Raw genomic sequence first — 16,608 nt, 5'->3', positions numbered from 1 at the left:
CCGGGGGCAGATGCTCAATGCAGGAGCTGCCGAGCAACAGCAACTTTGCAGAGTGCTCTCTCACACTCAGGGACCTCTTGGGGGATGTCAGACTGCTGGCTTCGGCCCAATTCCCGCAGGCCAGGCCGAGGGACCCCACCTGCCAGAGGGACCCCGCTCACTCCGCAGGCAAACTTCAAGTCCTGGCACCTCCCACGTGCTGCCAGCCAGGAAGGGACTGTGGGAGATTGGCTCCAGGGCGTGTCTGGCCCATCTCATCCAGTTCCACCCTGCTGGCCACCTTCAAATTAATTTCCTTTCAATGTGCACAAATCTGTGCATCAGGCCTCTAGTCCTATTAATAAAAGCCTATGTAGTCGTGACACCCTCATGCCATGACGCCCTCACGCTGTAACGAGCAATTACCAGGAGGCTGTGTGCACAGTGGGCACACGTGGGTGGACAGGGCTGTGCATATTCGTGGGTGGGCGGGGGCTTGATACTATGTGTGCAGAGGCAGGTCCCACAGCTCAGCGCGATGAGGCTAGGGGTCTTGCAGCTCCGAGGCGGGTCCTACGGCTCTGGCCTACCTCTTTGGGGCAATCCATTGAGAAGCCCCAGATGGGTGGGTGGGGCCTACCTCTTTGGGGTGATCGATCGCGGGGCTCCCACACTGTGAGAGGGCACAGGCCAGGCTGGGGGACCCCGGGGACCCCCCTGCCCCAGTGCATGAATTTCATGCACCGGGCCTCTACTGCTTTAATAAAATCTCACACAAAGGACTTAGAAAGGGTAGTCCTAACTTGTGCAGGCCACAAAGCACTGTCTTCAAGACCTGGCTCAACACGGGTATCTTTCAAGAAGCTGTCCCTGATTTGATCCCGGCCACTGGGGCCATTCTCCTACCCTTCAGTCCTTGAAATGTAGTGTGTCCTCTCTAGAAGCTTAGTGCAGAAACTCATGACTGAGCCTGGACACCAGGCTCTGCTGTGTGACCCAGCATGAGTCTCTTTCCCTCTCTGGGCCTCCGATATTGGGCCAGATGATCTTTGAGTGCCTTGGAAGTCAGATGTTCTATGAAGCATTGTTTTTGGGAAGGAGGTTCTCCTCACAGGGGGTGGGGGGGGGGTGTTTGTCTGGCCCAGAGGAGGTGTTTGTTTACTTCATTTCATTCTCCCAGTCCCACAATTGGCATTCCACATCCAGTGGGCTCTTGATAAATGTTTATTGGCTGCCTGACACGTTAGCTCCATATGCCCGACAAAGCCTAATTGCTCACCACAACCTGCGAAGCACAAATATATCACCCTTTCTTTTTCACAGACATATTCTAGTTGGCAAGGGCGGATGTGGTCAATTCAATTATAAGAAAGCTCAGAAAAAAGCAGACAGCAGACACCGCGAATGCCAAACAGGCTCAAGACAATGAAGGTGCAGAATGAACCAGATCAGACAGGGGAGCTGGGAAATAATGAGGATGCATGGCCCGTGCTGCCCATCAGGGAAGAGGTGAGCGATTTGCCTGCAAAACACCACCTCACTGAGCAAGCTAACTGCCCCTCGAGCTCCAGAGGTAAAGGCACAGAACAGCTGGGATGGGGCAGAGGACGGTGCTCTGGGTGGTTTTTACAAAGCTCCGCATGTCTGTTTGCTCATCCCGGGGCTGCTGAAATGCCGGCCTGGCGGAGCTTTGTTCCACGAGTGCTTGAAAGATGCCCTTAGTGTTCAACACAGGCTGTGAAGCTCACTGCGCGGTGGAGATTAAACGGCTTTGCTCCCAGCCAAGCTGAAATGCTTTCACAGTGAAATGGGGCAGCTGCTGGTTTATAAAAGTACATGGTGTGTAGTGTCTCGGTGCATGGGGCCAGGGAAAGATAAAGAATTGTTATGAAGGCAAAAATGGTAAGAATCAGGGGTGGGCAGGATAAGCTGGCCCCAAAGCCAGATTATTGTAACATCCCAGTAGAGACAAAATATCAGGGCCTCCAAGGAGGGCTCCCTGCAGGGCTGGGATGGGACCTAGGGTGCAAAAGTCAGGGAGCCGCCACTCTCAGGGTCATGCATGTGAACAAATGGCCTTCCCATAGCCCGAATTAAACCGCAAAGAGGCAGCGTGCTGGAGGGCGGAAGAAAGCATTTAACTGGGGCGGGGGTGGGGAAAGCTTCCTGGAGGAGGCATCTCTGGCTCTGAATTTGATGATGACCTTTCCCCTAGAGAGGTAGGTGGAGTGTGGAGGTTGGGGTGGCAGAGTGGGAGACATTTCCGAAGGGGGTAACCGCATGACTCAGAGTAGCCTGGCACAAAGAGGCCATAGTGTGTGTAGTCATATGTTGAGATGTGAGGCTGAAAAACAGCTTGAAGCCAAATTTGAGGAGAATTTAAATGCCAACCTATAATTTCCTATGGGCCAGATTTTTTTTTTTTTTTTTGTGAACAACTATAAAGAGTTATTATGCAAAGAAAAAAAAAGTTTCATAGCCAAAAACCTTTGGGAAATCCTAGATCTTCTCAGAGTTCTCACCATGGTAATGGGCATTTCCAATCCCCATGAGGGATATAATCTGAGGCAGTTCCCAAATTTCATTTCCTTTATTTGGAGGGACTGCATTTGGTGTTAAAAAAAGCAGACTTGGGGAAATGTTTCTGGAGGTAATAAGCAGCAGGGAGCCACTGATGATTTCTGAAGAGGAGAGTGGTGTGGTCCGCTCGTGTTCTGGAAGGACCATGGAGGATAAAATGAACAAGGAAAGGGCAGGAAAGAGGCTGAAATACCAGGAAAAGAGGCCAACGCAGCAGTCCTGAGGGGAAGCAGGGTCTGTGAGAACAGGGAAGAGGGAAGCCGTCCAAGGAACGGCGTGGCCTGGCTCTAGGTCCAGAGGGGAGAATTAAAGCTGAGTCTGAATTTTCAAAGCAGAGTCTGGGAGAAGAGCAGGGCCATGGGCCAGGACGGGGATGACAGGGGTGGGGAGGAGGCAGCTAGCTTGGGCAGGGATGGGAAATAGAGATCATGAATTCTGTTTGGGGCATCGAAACACCAAGGTACTAAATCCTTCTCCTAAGACGGGGGAGTGTTTCAGAAAAGGAGATGGAGAGGCTGAACAGACCATCGCAGATGAAAACTGAGAGCAATGGGAGACAGATGAAGGCATTTCCAGCTCCTGTCTCTCAGCATGTACGAGATGCACAGGCAAAGACAGCTGCGCTGATGATCAAATTACTTTTGAACAAGTAATCAAATGAGAAGTCCTAATGGAACCCTAATGAATTTTATCTCTTAGGCTGCTCGCCTCTGACAATGCTTCCTCTATTAACTCAGCTGTCAGCAGGCAGCAGGGTCTCACCTATGCTCAGCGTGGAGGAGTGAGGGGGGGGAGAGGCGGATGTGGAATGGAGAGAGCCAGAGCCCTCAGAGGACCTGAAGGGGTCAGTAGGTCAGGCCCTCCGTGACAGACTAGGGGACTCACACTCAGCACTTCAGGAAGCTTCGTGTAATGAAAAGAGTGGTTAACTGAATCCAATCCAATTAACCTTGAGCCTCAGCTTTTCAGCTTCCTCTTTTTTTTTTTTTAATTACCTGCTGGTGTGGGTCAGTGGGTGAGCATCAACCTATGAACCAGGAAGTCATGGTTCAATTCCCAGTCAGAGCACATGCCCGGGAGCTCGATCCCCAGTAGGAGTTGTGCAGAAGGCAACTGATCAATGATCTCTCTCATCATTTATGTTTTTATCTCTCCATCTCCCTTTCTCTCTGAAATGAATAAAAATATATTTTTAAAAAGTCAAATGTGTTGGGGAAACATTGGTTAATAACAGTATATAATTTTCAGTTGTACAGATTATAATTTGCTGTGTGTGTACTACCTGTGAAATGGGAATCGGAATATTCCCATTCCTATCTCAGCAGGACGGAGGGAGGTCTGGAGTGATGAAAGGCATGTGAGGCAGCAAACACAACGCTGGGCACATGGTAAGCCCCACAAATGTTTGCTCCCTTCCTCTTTGCTACCCTCTCATGGTCCACAGGCTGCTCAAGGACCTGCACAGACGGCTGTTCAAGCCTTGTTGGCTGAACCCGTAAGAACAGTCCCTCCTGGGATTCTACCTTCTAGCGCAGGGGCGCTGGGAATGGCCTGTTCTTAGGTGGCACCTCCAAGATCCCCAGAAGGAGACACCTCCAGACCCAGGACAGCAGGGAGGGACCGGACACAGTTTCAAGGACGTGCCCTTCCAGGGAGGCCGCTTCCCTGGCCAGGTGGACTGGATAGACGACGACCAGTGCGGGTGTCACCTCCACCTCACTCACCTGTAACAGCTCGAACACGGCAAGGAGGTCCCCTCCAGAGAGGTTCCCACAGAAGATGGGGTGATAGCACAGCCTGGGCGCCTCGTAGTCCTGGTCGGCCAGCTTCACGACAGGAGCAGCCACCGTGGCTCCCAAATATTCCGGCTTCCCCTGAGGCAGAAAAGAAGTGACTTTTGGGCCTGATTGCCACCTACCTGGTCCTGAGCTGCATCAGCACAATTTTGTAAATAATCTTCACAAAACCATCAGCCTCAGTATCTCCCTCTTGCTACTGCCCTCATACACCTTTCCAAGGACTGGGCTCCCAGGGAAAACTCTAATAGGATCACCTTAAGGATTCCCTGGCCCAAGACTATCTTAGGGGTTCCCTCTCCTCCGCATAGAGAGCTCAGTGGAATAAAGTTAAAATAATCATCTAGGGGAGCCCAGCCGGTGTGGCTCAGTGGTTGAGCTTTGACTATGAACCAGGTCACAGTTCAATTCCCAGTCGGGTGCATGCCCAGGGTTGCAGGCTCAATCCCCAAAAGAGGGTGTGCAGGAGGCTGCCAATCAGTGGTTCTCTCTCATCACTGATGTTTCTATCTCTCTCTCTCTCCTCCTCCCTTCCTTTCTGAAATTAAAAATATATTTAAAAAATAATCACCTAGGGTAGCCTTGGAGGGGAAAAGGAGAAATAAGGTGGCACCAAACATTCCACAAGCTCTCCAGGGCAGGAAACTATTGTGGTCAGGAATGTGAGCTTTGGGGTCTGGCAACCCTATGGCCTTGGGCCATTTCACTCAACCTTTTTTTAGCCTTATGCCTAAAATGTAATTCAAACTACTATCTGTTAGTAAGGCCATGACGGTTGATGTAATGATGTATGTGCTTTGCACAGTGACTGGTATACAATGAGTGTTCAACTCATGGTAAGATGATGATGATGATGATAAAGGTCAATATGCTTAAGTAACAGAGCAGTTCTACACTATTTTTCTTGGTAGTAAAAGAGGGTGTTAACATATCTTTATATATAAAAGCCTAAGTGACCCTTAGGACCAGTCGCTATGACGTGCACTGACCACCAGGGGGAAGACACTCAATGTAGGAGCTGCCCCAACCTCCCTCGGCCCCTCCCCCCTGGCCAGCAGCCCCCATTGGCTAAACCATTCCTAGAGACCTGCTTCTGGGTCAGGGTTTCATACACAGCAGAGCAGCTCTCTCCCTGCAATCTATTGAAAGTCAGCCTTCGACACAAGGGTTTATCTTGCTCCCATCCACTTCCTTCCCCTGGGGGCCACTTCCTTCCCCAGGGAAGGAGGAGGGAAGGAGTGGGGGAACTGCGCGGCTTCAGCATCTGTTCCTTCTGAGCCCGGGCCCCGGTGACTGTAGCCTCCTCTCCCGACTCCGCAGGGGCCTTGGGGCCTGGGCTGAGTCAGGGAACCAGGGGTGGGTGGCGGCGGAAGCAGCCCCTTTCCCAGGGGGGCTGAGGACTGGCTCCCTCCTCGGGGGCCAGCAGTCAACCTCCCGCCACGGTCCCTCCCCGGCTGACGTGCCTGGGGCCTCTGGTTTTTATTTTTATGTATGGAGTGGTCCATAAGTTTAAGAACTATTAGATGGCACCATCTCCTACTCTTCCCACACCTGCTCCCAGGAGCATGGGCCCACGCTCCCCCGGGAGCAGCATGGGGCCAGAGCCTGGGGCTGCTTTGCTTGCTGTTTATCTCAGGACCTCCTGGAATGTGAGCTCCATGCAGGCAGGGTTGCCTGTTTTATTCACTGCTGTGTCCCCCGGGCACAGGGCAAGCACTCGGTACAAGTTTATCGAGTGAAAGCTGTTGGGTTAATGACTTCTGAAGTCCAAGGACAGCGCCCAGATGCCCTTCTGGGGCTGGGGCTGGGGCTGGGTTTGAGCAGTTGCAGAGCTTCATTGCCTTGGGACTCATGAACCAGCATGTGGCTTGCTGGCTGTAGGAGGAAGACTGGGTGAGGTGGAAATGGGGTTTAGTTCAGCCACACTCAGAAACAGAGTCGCCTGCTGCTATCCACTGGAAGGGTGAGACCTGTTTCTAATCTGGGTACAGGTAGGGCAGCTGAGGTGATGTGCCATATACTTATTTTGCCCATGATCTAGCTTAGAAGAATTAAAATTGGTCCTGGAAACAAAAGAGTAGACAGAAGACCAAGCAACAAATTTGCAAAATATGAACTCATTTCCTAGACAGCCAGCAGACCCCAACGAGAGCACAAGGACCGGAGGAAGGAGAGAAAGCTCTAGACTGAAATTGCACGTGTGGCAGAGTCAGAATCTCATAATTGGTGCAAACAGAATCTGTGCATGTCCACGTGCATCTCTCCAGGAGGAAAGTGCAAAACGCTCAGGAGTTTTCTCTCTCTTACGTTTCCTTTTCCTTTAGATGGGAGAATGGAAGCTTGTTTTTCCATAAAGGGTTTGGCTTGGGGTGGGGCCCGAGAGCACAGAATAGAGATCTAGGAGGAGTCTGAACAGCGAAGGCAGCCAAGGGAAGTCCACAGAGCGGGCTGGTTTAGGGGGAGCTTTCAGAGATGCTTGATTGTTGTTACTGGTCTTCAAATAAAAATACTTAGGATTGGAACCATATTGTTAGGAACTAAATTGAAAAGGTGTGTGTTTTGTGGCTGTCTCTACAGAAAATCTATACTATACTCCCAAGAGTAGAACTCACATTCCATAAATATATCTAGCTCCAACTTTCAGCTGGGGGGGTTGCACCGAGACAGAGACAGAGATAGAGATAGAGAGAGAGATAGAGAGAGAGATAGAGATAGAGATAGAGATAGAGATAGAGATAGAGATAGAGATAGAGATAGAGATAGACATAGAGATAGAGATAAAGGAGGAGGAGGAAGAGGAGGAGGAGGAGGAGGAAGAGGAAGAGGAAGAGAGGGAGGAATGGAGAAGTAGAGTATGTGTTTCTAAAAGCATACAGTTACACCAGCCATGCCCACATGTAGGTACAGAAAGAGTAGGCACAGAAGGTTAGGTTCAAGTTCTGCCTCTGCCTCCAGCTAGCTGTGACCTTGAACAAGGCATTTGACCTTTCTGGGTCTCCTTTTCCTTCTCTAGGAAGCAAGAGGGCAATCTGTGCTCTCCAAGGTGCCTGCTCACCTTCTACAATTTTCCCATCCTAATTTCCTCATGACCTTGGATCAAGGTCAGAGCTGCCAGGATGCTCTGAGGTGAAGAAGCTTTTCGGAACAGCTGTTGTATTTAATATATTTGTGCTTCTGCAACTTCCCGAGGAGGTAGAGACAGCAGATAAACAAACATTGCCTTTCATTTTAGACTTCTCAATTTAAAAAGATTTGATTTGTTATTTTTTTAAAAATCTCCAGTAAGCTTTTGAATCTATCCAATGTTTCAGAACACAGACATCTTTGGAGAGGAAGAGGTCTGGTCAACATCATAACAAAAAATGGGATAGAGATGAATGCATTGTTGCAGGTTTCGGAAGCAACAGCCAAGAAAAAAATAAAGACCCAGCTACAAAGGCTGAATTGGTGACAATACCCATCCATTCCCTTCCAGCCAGGCGAGATCAGTAAACACCTCCTGTTTTCAAAAGGCATGGACATTGTCATTATGCAGCAATGGGACATGGAACCAGCTGGGGCTGGGCACACGTGGGGGTTGCGCTATAAAGTATCCTATTCCTGAACCCGTGTGTGACAACCGAAGCTCTGTGACCCAGATCCTATTATAACTGCAGTGTAAAGGGAACTCTCGTGAAAAACCCTTTAGTGCAGCAAATGGTCACCACCCATTTTCCTGGTCCTGCAATTCACTGCTTTCCCGGGTGGGGACTGCTGCCAGGCATGTCTGGGTCCTGAGTAGTAACAGGCTGGTTAAATAACTAAGTAAAACAAAGCGCAGTCAGCACTGTCCTGGGCCGCTCACCACCGCGTCGCTGTCATACAGCTCCACCACCACCAAGGGCGGGGACTCCTCCAGCTCCTTGTGGTCTCCATGCAGCACCAGGTCATTGAACAGCAGCATCTGGTTCCAGGTCGGGGAGAGGGTCTGGGAAATGACCTGGAAGGTGGGGCGGAAAGAAAAGTGAAAGATCACTCAGCCAGGGTGTGAGGGTTCCGAGGTGCATTCAGTGGATACCTATGAATGGCAAAGAGAGCACATCCTCGCCATCACTGCTCACTCACTCCACATTCACGGGACAGTGTAAACCGATGCACTTCTAAGTGCTAGATGCTTGTGGATGAAAAGATCCCTGCCCTGCAGACGCTTAAACAAGTTTCAGGGGTAGAGCCCCTATGGTGTTTAACACCCTAAGCATTTAATACGTCATTTCAACTCCATCCTCACAGGAGTGCTGTGACGATAAGACCAGCTGCCCTTCACTGAGCACTCACTCTGTGCCAGCTGCTGCCCTTCACACGCACTGCCTCTGGGAGGTGCACCCGGTGATCCATTCGTATCACAGACCAGGAAACTGAGGCTCACTTGGCAAGAGCCAAAAGTGGCAGAACTGAGATTTGACCCGGAGCTCTGGTACCAAAGCCCAGGCCGCCAAACTCAACCTTATCAAGCAGACGCTAATATTGTCTCCACTTTATGGAAGGGCAAACTGAGGATGGGGGATATCTGGTGATTCTTCACTTGTGAGCAAATACAATTTTGTTATCAAATCCTCTCTCTTAGGACAGGAAGCAGAGAGCATTCTGCACTCTTCTTGTTTTCATGCTCATTCTTTAGAATGGAGTCACTTCCTTCTGAGGTCTCTCTCTCGACTTTCCTCCTAGACAGAGCTAAGCCCTCTCTTCAGCGCCTCTTGGAGGCCCAGCAATTCAGGGTTTTTCACAGGGTAGCTGTCTGTCCGGAGGACTGCCTGTCTCCACGCCCAGATCACACAGTATGCAGGGCAGGGGCTGGCCCCCTTCTGCTCCCCCTTCCCCTGAGCCCAGCATGGGGCCTGGCACAGAGCAGACACCCCACAGGCGCTGGTGAAGAGGACACCCCGCTGGTTCACATTATGATCCTGGTCGGCGTGTCATAAATCAAAATGCAATCTCACCCGTCACCCAGATCACGGCCTCACTTTGGGAAGAAATGTCAGCCTTCGTAACATCAACCAACGTAATGGCCACCATTCATCAATCACCTATTCTCTTAACTCTGCTTCTTCACAATAGCCCTATTTTAAGATGGCAGACCAGGGTTTAGTGAGTCAATGCAGCTAGAAAAGAGATGAGCTGGAATGAAACCTCAGGTCTCTTTGTGTCCTCTGTCTTCACTCCCAGAGACAAGCAAATCCTTTACGGAGCTTCCCTCTCTCAGAACAGCCCATCCTCAGCGAACAGAGTAGGTCCTAGCAAATGCGATCCGATGAGCAAGCCCAGTGGACTTGCGCCGATTAAGAACCCTTTTCACATTTCCGAACTCAGGGTACAGAAAAGGGAGAGAGCACAGAGGAAAGGATCCATCTCCATCAGGCCTCACAGCATCCATCAGGAAGTTGTATTTTGCAGAAGAAAGACACACTGAATTGCAGGGATGTTGAAAGTACACACAGCCTCCCTGGCTAGTAAGTGCAAAGCGACAGGCCAGCCTAGGCTTCCGGTCCGAAAAGCTGGAAAACCTCCCCCACCAAGACCCCTCAGTAACACTGGGTCTGTGTGCTGACTTCCCGTTCATTCATTCCCCACCGAACTTGGCCTTGTGCCTGGCACTTCAGCAGGAGCCCTCGGTGCCAGGTTCAGCTTTTCCTGCCACCCTCCCTTTGCCTCGGGGACTTGCTCCTTGGCTGCAGGACAGTGGGTCACACTGGAACAACAGACCTCGTGTCCATCCTTCCGTGCTTTTGAGTCTGAAACACCTACATGCCCAGAGACACAGGAATTTGCCATGTGCCCCTGCCTTTTCTTTCCCAGGGCCTGCTGCGGATCGGCCGTGGCCCAGGAAGAAGGCAGGCGGCTGCCCTGGTTACCTTTGTGGTCTGGCAGTGGGAAAGGAACGTGACTTTGGCAAAAGGGTCTGAAAGTCCGTTGCTGTCAGCCGCGATGAGGCCCCGGGCTTGGTACATGTGCGCCCTCAGCTGGAAGATATGCCGGTCTGTGGACAGATAGCGGAAAGGGCGGCGTTAGTGGGCTTCTAGGCGTGTGGGTGTCTGTGTGCGACGTGCGGCTGCGGCTGTATCCAGAGAAAGACAATGGAGCCATGGCACCACCGGCCCCTGAGACCGAAATGGATGCAGGAAAGAGGTGGTGTTGATGGCACTCAGGAGCCAGGCATTCTCCTTGGTGCTTTCACAACAACCCTGTGAAGTACATATAATTACCTCCATCCTACAGATGAGGGAAATGGCTCACAAGAGGGCTAAGATACTTTTCCAAGTTTACAGAGCTAAAAAAATGCCCAGAGCTTGGGTTTCATTTCTATCACATTCAAAATCACCTTCTCTTTCTAAAATACCACATTTTAATTCCTAGTAATTCTTCTGTTTCCAGTGGGGTGTATGTGTGTGTGTGTGTGTGTGTGTGTGTGTGTGTGTGTGTGTGTGTGTGAAACAGGTTTCTCTACAAATGGTTTTTTGCTTCAATAAAGTCTTAACTCATCCATTCATCTACTCATCCATTCAGCCAGCCAAGTTCATTTTGAGCACCTACTGTGTACCAGGTCCAGTTCTGATCTCTGAAGGTTCTGAAGTAGTTAAGACAGCCCCTGCCCTTGGAGAAGTCCAGGAAGAGAGGGTAACAGATCACAAAACACTGCAATCACAGTGACAGGAGACAGGACCAAGTGTTCTGAGAGAGATACAGACAGAGGACATGGGAGGTTAAAGGCTGGAGCGAGCAAACCTGTTTGACAGGATGGGAAGCAAAGAGAGGGCCGCAGTGGAGGTAGAGCAGGATTCAATGGGGGAAGGCCAAGTTGAGAAGTTCCCAACAGGGAAAGTGTAGTACTATGTCACTCCATGAAACATGCTGCAGAGGGCCAGAAAGCTCTGGGGGGAGTCTCTCCTCTCCTCTGATTGTTAGTAGCTGGACAGACCGGGTACCTTGGGTCACTAGAGGTAGTGTCTATAACAATAAGAAGATAACCTGATTTGGGTATTTTTCTCCCAAAGATAAAACTCTAAGGACAGGATGGAAAGCAGTGGAAACAAAGCAAGTTCTGGAGATGGTTTGCTCCATCAGTTACTAGCTGTGTGATTTGGGGCAATTTCTAAGCATCTCTGATACATCCTTTGTGACTCTGCAAAATGAAGAAGCCACCCAGGGCTGATGTGAGAAACAAATTAAATCTTCTGTATAAAGTGTAGGGCACAATGCTTGGCAGGTGGTAGGTGTTCTCTCCAGAAGCTTGTCTTCTCTGACTGTTGAGCCCTTAGTAGTCAAGGTCAACCACCATCAGAGGAGCCTTGTCCGACAAAGGAAACCTGGCTCAATTCAAAACTCAGCTTCTGGCGAAGTGGAGGTAAAACTGTGCTCCTCTATCCGAATTCGGCAGCTAGAGATCCTGCCAATTGAAGCAATTTGGAAACAAGCAAAATGCAACTGTAAGGCATTAATATTTATAACAAAACTTAAGTATTATGAAAATGTAAACAGGATAGCAATCGTGAAAAATATCTACAAAGGAGAAAGGATTATTAAAGCAATCTGAATTTCTAGAAGCAGCCAAGTCAAGAAGCAAGCTAGAGAAACATGCTGACTCACTGATACCAGTTTCCCTGGGTCCTTCCTGGGAAATGTACATGCCTGCTGTTGACAGACCAAAACCCCGATGCCGTGTAAAAGGGAAAATCTGCTTTAGTTCCACAGGTCATAGCAACAGAAAACTCACTGATATGTACTGAAAATACATTGTTCACTTAAAATCCAAACTCAACCTACATAGTCTGCCTACAAAGAAACAAATTGCTTTCTCTCCATTAACACAAAAATGCAAATTTTCATTTGAGATGTGTCTAATGACTTCACTTTATTCTTTTAGATCAGACATCGGAAGGTCAGGAAGAAAACTTAGAAACTCTATTAAAAGAAGGCAAGGAAGTTGATCTTAAAATAATGCACAAGCAATATGCATGTCTCCCTCCTCACTGTTTTCTCAGAAGCCCACCAGAGACACCTTATGACCCTCTGCCCAGCGGGCAGCATACCTTGGTAGATCAGGTTGGCTGGAGGTTGAGTGGGGCCAGCCACTTTGGAGGACATTTCTGTTTCATAGCCGGCTGGCAAGTTGTCCAAAATGGCACTGGAGTGTCTGGCCGAGCCCAGCCACAGGTACACGTCGACTTTCGCCTGCACCGACCAGCCAGCTGGCCGTTTGCTAGGAAGCTGCGGAGAGGTTACAAGGAAGCCCACCTCATTAGAAAGAGCTGATTATGGGCCCTGCTCTTTGAGAAACGAGGTCCTTCCTGGGTCCCTAGGGACACATCCAGGGGGTGTTCAGAGAGTGGTTCTCAGGAGCTCATCTGGTAGCAAAATGAGACCAATGACCCCAGTTGCCACAATGCACAGCCCGGAGGTGGATGCAGTTTCAGTGGGGCCTGAAGCTCCAACAGGCACTGTGTTACACATATCTGATCCTTGCCTCATTTAAACCTCACAGGCAGGTATGGTTATTGCCCCATTTTATAGATGAAAAAACTCAGGCTCAGAGAGGTTAGGCGAGTTTTCAAAGAACATCCAGCTTTTAAGGGACAGAGCCAGGACTTGAACCCAAGAGAGATGACTTCAGGTCTAGACTCCAGTCTCTGACCCCCACCACCTGCCTCTTCCCACACTGAGTTGAAATTTCCCTTCCCAGACCTTCCAAGTTCCTGGAGCTCCAGCGACAGCCTCTACTTCTTGGCTTCAGTCAGAAGAACTCAAATGCTTCTTCCATAGGTCAAGCCTCCACGTGCTTGAAGAACCTACCTGCTCTATCCTGTTCTTTCCCCCCGCTAAATACTTCTCACTCCTTCCCCCTTCCTCATGCAGTGTGGTTTCTAATCCCCTCACCCATCACCAGGAGTAGGAGACTCCTTGCCCCCATCTAAGGAGACCCTGGCCCCAGGTGTGGCTGCATTCAGGATCGCTGGCAAGGCCTTCGCTCTGAGAATGGCAACCTGTCCATATTTTGTTGGCCCTTCTAAGTGGCTTTCCTTAGTTTTCTTAGGATTCCCTATCAGTATCGCCCTCTTCCTTCTGCTCCACTTCTTTTCCATAGAGAATCACAAAATCCTACTATGAGAGGGTACAACTTGCTCTGACTTTTCCAAGGCCCCCCGTGGAGAGCCCCTGAACCCAGCATTGAGCATAGTTGTTCACTTTCTTATCTTGCTCTGTGGGTGCCGTAAGTGGATTTTCAGCAACTCTGACAAGTGCCTCTAGGAATTGCTGAGGGAGTAGGGTCAGGAGGGCATCACAGGGACCAAGACACAGTCCTTGCATCTGGACAGGAGATCAGCTTTCATTCACTTACTCAAATGCAAAGTCAAGTGAAATGCTACGGGAGCAGAGAAGTGGCAGTAGGTACTTCCATCCCTTCTTTAAGACTCAGTACTTTGGAATTGGACCAGTAGAGAAGGCACCCCAGGAAGAGGGAAGTGCATGAACAAAGACACGGGGCAGGAACTGACAGTGGTGATATGGGCTAACATTTACTGGTAGTGAGTGCTTACTCTGTGCCAGGGACGGTGTTGCTGAGAGCTTTCAGAAAAGAAAGAGCTGGGACAGAGAATGACACTGACAAGGCTGAAGAAGCCTGCTGGTTATGTGGAGGAGTTTGGGTTTGATTCTTTAGAGAGTGGGATATGTTCTTTATTCAGCTTACAAATACGGTAAAAGGTCATTTTCTTGTTGGTAAAGACACCCACTCTGCAACTTATAATCCTAAAATTTATAATAAGACAAATAATTCTCAATTCATCACTTCTATAATAATAACAATAATAGCTAAGATGCATTAAGCACTTGTTCAATAAAACAAACATTTATTGAGAGCCTAAGGTTATTTTGTTGTAATAAAAGCAATCCCTCTGCCATTTGTAGGTATCACAGTGATGTCCCTAATGCCGAAAAGAGGACTTGGCACCCAGGAAGCACTCAGTAAATATTTGTTGAATTATTTATTTTTCTAATAATAATGATAATGATGTAATAATATTTCACATGCATTGAGCACCTACATTGTTCAGGCCCTGGTCTAACTTAGTTCCTTCATCCACAAAGAATGTCCCATTACTTGCATACTTTTAGCAAGTCATAGGTAATCATCTTCATTATGACTATAAAGTATAACTTTATTGTGTGTGTTTTAACAATAAAGATATGGAGGTTCAGAGTGGTTAAGACAATTGTCCAATGTCACAGAGTGAGGCGGGGGTAGAGCTAAGACTCAAGCCTGCTCTACCTGGTTCAGACCCCATACTCTTAGCCAGTGGTCCTCACACACTGATGTGTATACCAGTGCATAAGTTACCTGGGCATCTGTTTAAAATGTAAATTCTGATTCCGTAGGACTGGGTTAGAGTTTGAGATTCCACATTTATTTCTCCCTGTTGGTGCTGATCCCGCTGGTCTACCAACCACAGTTTTAAGTATTTAAGTACCAAGACTCCTAACTTACTACTTTGCATTGCTCCAGGCTGTTCTGATATACTTTGCTTCTTGAAGTAAAACAAACAAACCAAAAAAATGCATTCACTTCTACTGCTATGAAATGTTTTTTTTGTTTTGTGTGTGTGTGTGTGTGTGTATTCATGGTCAAAACCAAAAGCTCAGCTAACATCTTCTGAAAACATTACACAAGAACCAATGTTGCATTCCTAAGTTTGCAGGTTTATGCATCCTTTTTAACATCCATAAATTGATGGAAGAAGATCTGACTTCGGTTGGTGGGCACACAATGCAATATACAGCTCATGTATCATAGAATTATATGCTCAAAACCGATATCTTATTAACCAATGTCACCCCAATAAATTTAATTAAAAATAAAAATAAACTTAAAAAACAAAGAGAAATACACAAATTGAAATTGCTTGCAAGACAGTGCAGAGTCTCACTTAAGTATCCAAGTTGGAGCGCACGCAGCATTACCGGGCACCGCGCTAGGTGCTTGCAGCAGCCTCGTCCCATCTTTAGCTTCACAGGCATTTCCAGCCTGGGTGTGTCTTCCCCTGCCTCCTCCTCTTCTCCCTCTCCTGTCTCTCATGAGCCCTTGTAGTCTGACCAACCATAGCGACTTCTTTCTTTTTGAGAATAGCATGGCAAGGCAAGGGAATAAACAGAGAACAATAAAGAATGCAAAAGCACATTGAAAACTGTGATCACCAATGTATAAACATTTCATGGGACAGAAGGCTAAAGTGTTCACCTCTCCCATGCCCCACTCACCTCCCCTGGGGTCCTGGTGAATGCCCATTGGCTTAAAAGAAAGAGAAATCTTGGCAAGTCAGAAAAGGGAGAGAAGGATGATAATTCACATGAGCTGTGTTGAAGTTGGTTCAATCAGTGTTAGTAAGAGAGAGGTTTGTTTGCCTTTGGAGGTTTCACTCTGGCAGGGCCCAGACACCACTTTCTGCTGCTCCCAGGGAAAGCAGGATGGAAAGCTAGAGGTCTGAGAAGAGACTGGCCCAGGGGTGCGGAGCAGAAGACAGGGTAGAGATGGGGACGAGAATGAGAAGGGGTCTCCAGAGTTAATGCCCAGTGAACTGGCACAGAGAGACAGAGCGTCACCTACTGGCTGGGCTCTAAGTGCATACCAAGAGTTTCCTTTTGGCAATGAATGAATGTCCTTTTCTGCCCTTCGGCCACTAGGGGCACTGTGGGTATGAGACTGAGGGAGAACTCAGCTTTTTGTGGATGGTGGATTGGGCAGAGCTCAACGAATTCTGTTCCAGCATTGTTAGTAGCATTATGCATATGTTTAAATTAGAGAAAAAGAAAGACCATGGAACCAGGGACCACGAAAGCCTGGTTGCCATTATGGGTTTACCACTCCTCAGCCATGTGTGTTCAGATGAGGCACCTTCGCTTCCTTAGATCAATATTTCCCAATCTGGGCTCCTAAGGACGGTAGCTTCCTAAAATTTATAAATAGCTATTCTAGACGAATATGATTAGCAAGCTTGGACTGTAAACATCAAAGATGTTTCCTGACTGCAGGACTTCTCAGAGCCTTCGTGGGAACTGGGAAAGTCCAAGAGAGGGATTCAACTGTAACCTCCCAAATGTGTTTGAACAAGAATGTTTATGGAGCCACTCAAAGCATAGCAGTTCTGTAAAATAAACATTGAGCAAACTCTGGCCTGGAGGTTTTAGTTTTATATTCTATCCTTTGTCTTATTGCACTTCCTAATTC

General features: G+C 48.5%; 1 protein-coding gene across 1 annotated transcript in view; it reads right to left on the bottom strand.

Annotated features, from left to right (window-relative positions):
* FER1L6 (fer-1 like family member 6) overlaps positions 1-16,608 on the bottom strand; it is a 97,108-nt gene that overhangs the window by 35,102 nt on the left and 45,398 nt on the right. The window contains exons 18-21 of the mRNA XM_054708378.1: positions 12,419-12,596; positions 10,244-10,368; positions 8,200-8,334; positions 4,284-4,433 (exon numbers count right to left, since the gene is read on the bottom strand). Of these exons, the coding sequence (XP_054564353.1) occupies positions 4,284-4,433; positions 8,200-8,334; positions 10,244-10,368; positions 12,419-12,596 (588 nt within the window). The remainder of the gene's footprint in view (positions 1-4,283; positions 4,434-8,199; positions 8,335-10,243; positions 10,369-12,418; positions 12,597-16,608) is intronic.

This window comes from Eptesicus fuscus, chromosome 19 (assembly GCF_027574615.1).
Source record: "Eptesicus fuscus isolate TK198812 chromosome 19, DD_ASM_mEF_20220401, whole genome shotgun sequence".
NCBI classification, from domain to species: domain Eukaryota; kingdom Metazoa; phylum Chordata; class Mammalia; order Chiroptera; family Vespertilionidae; genus Eptesicus; species Eptesicus fuscus.
The sequence above is the reverse complement of the archived record's forward strand: the minus strand, read 5'-3'. Positions and strand labels throughout refer to the sequence as shown.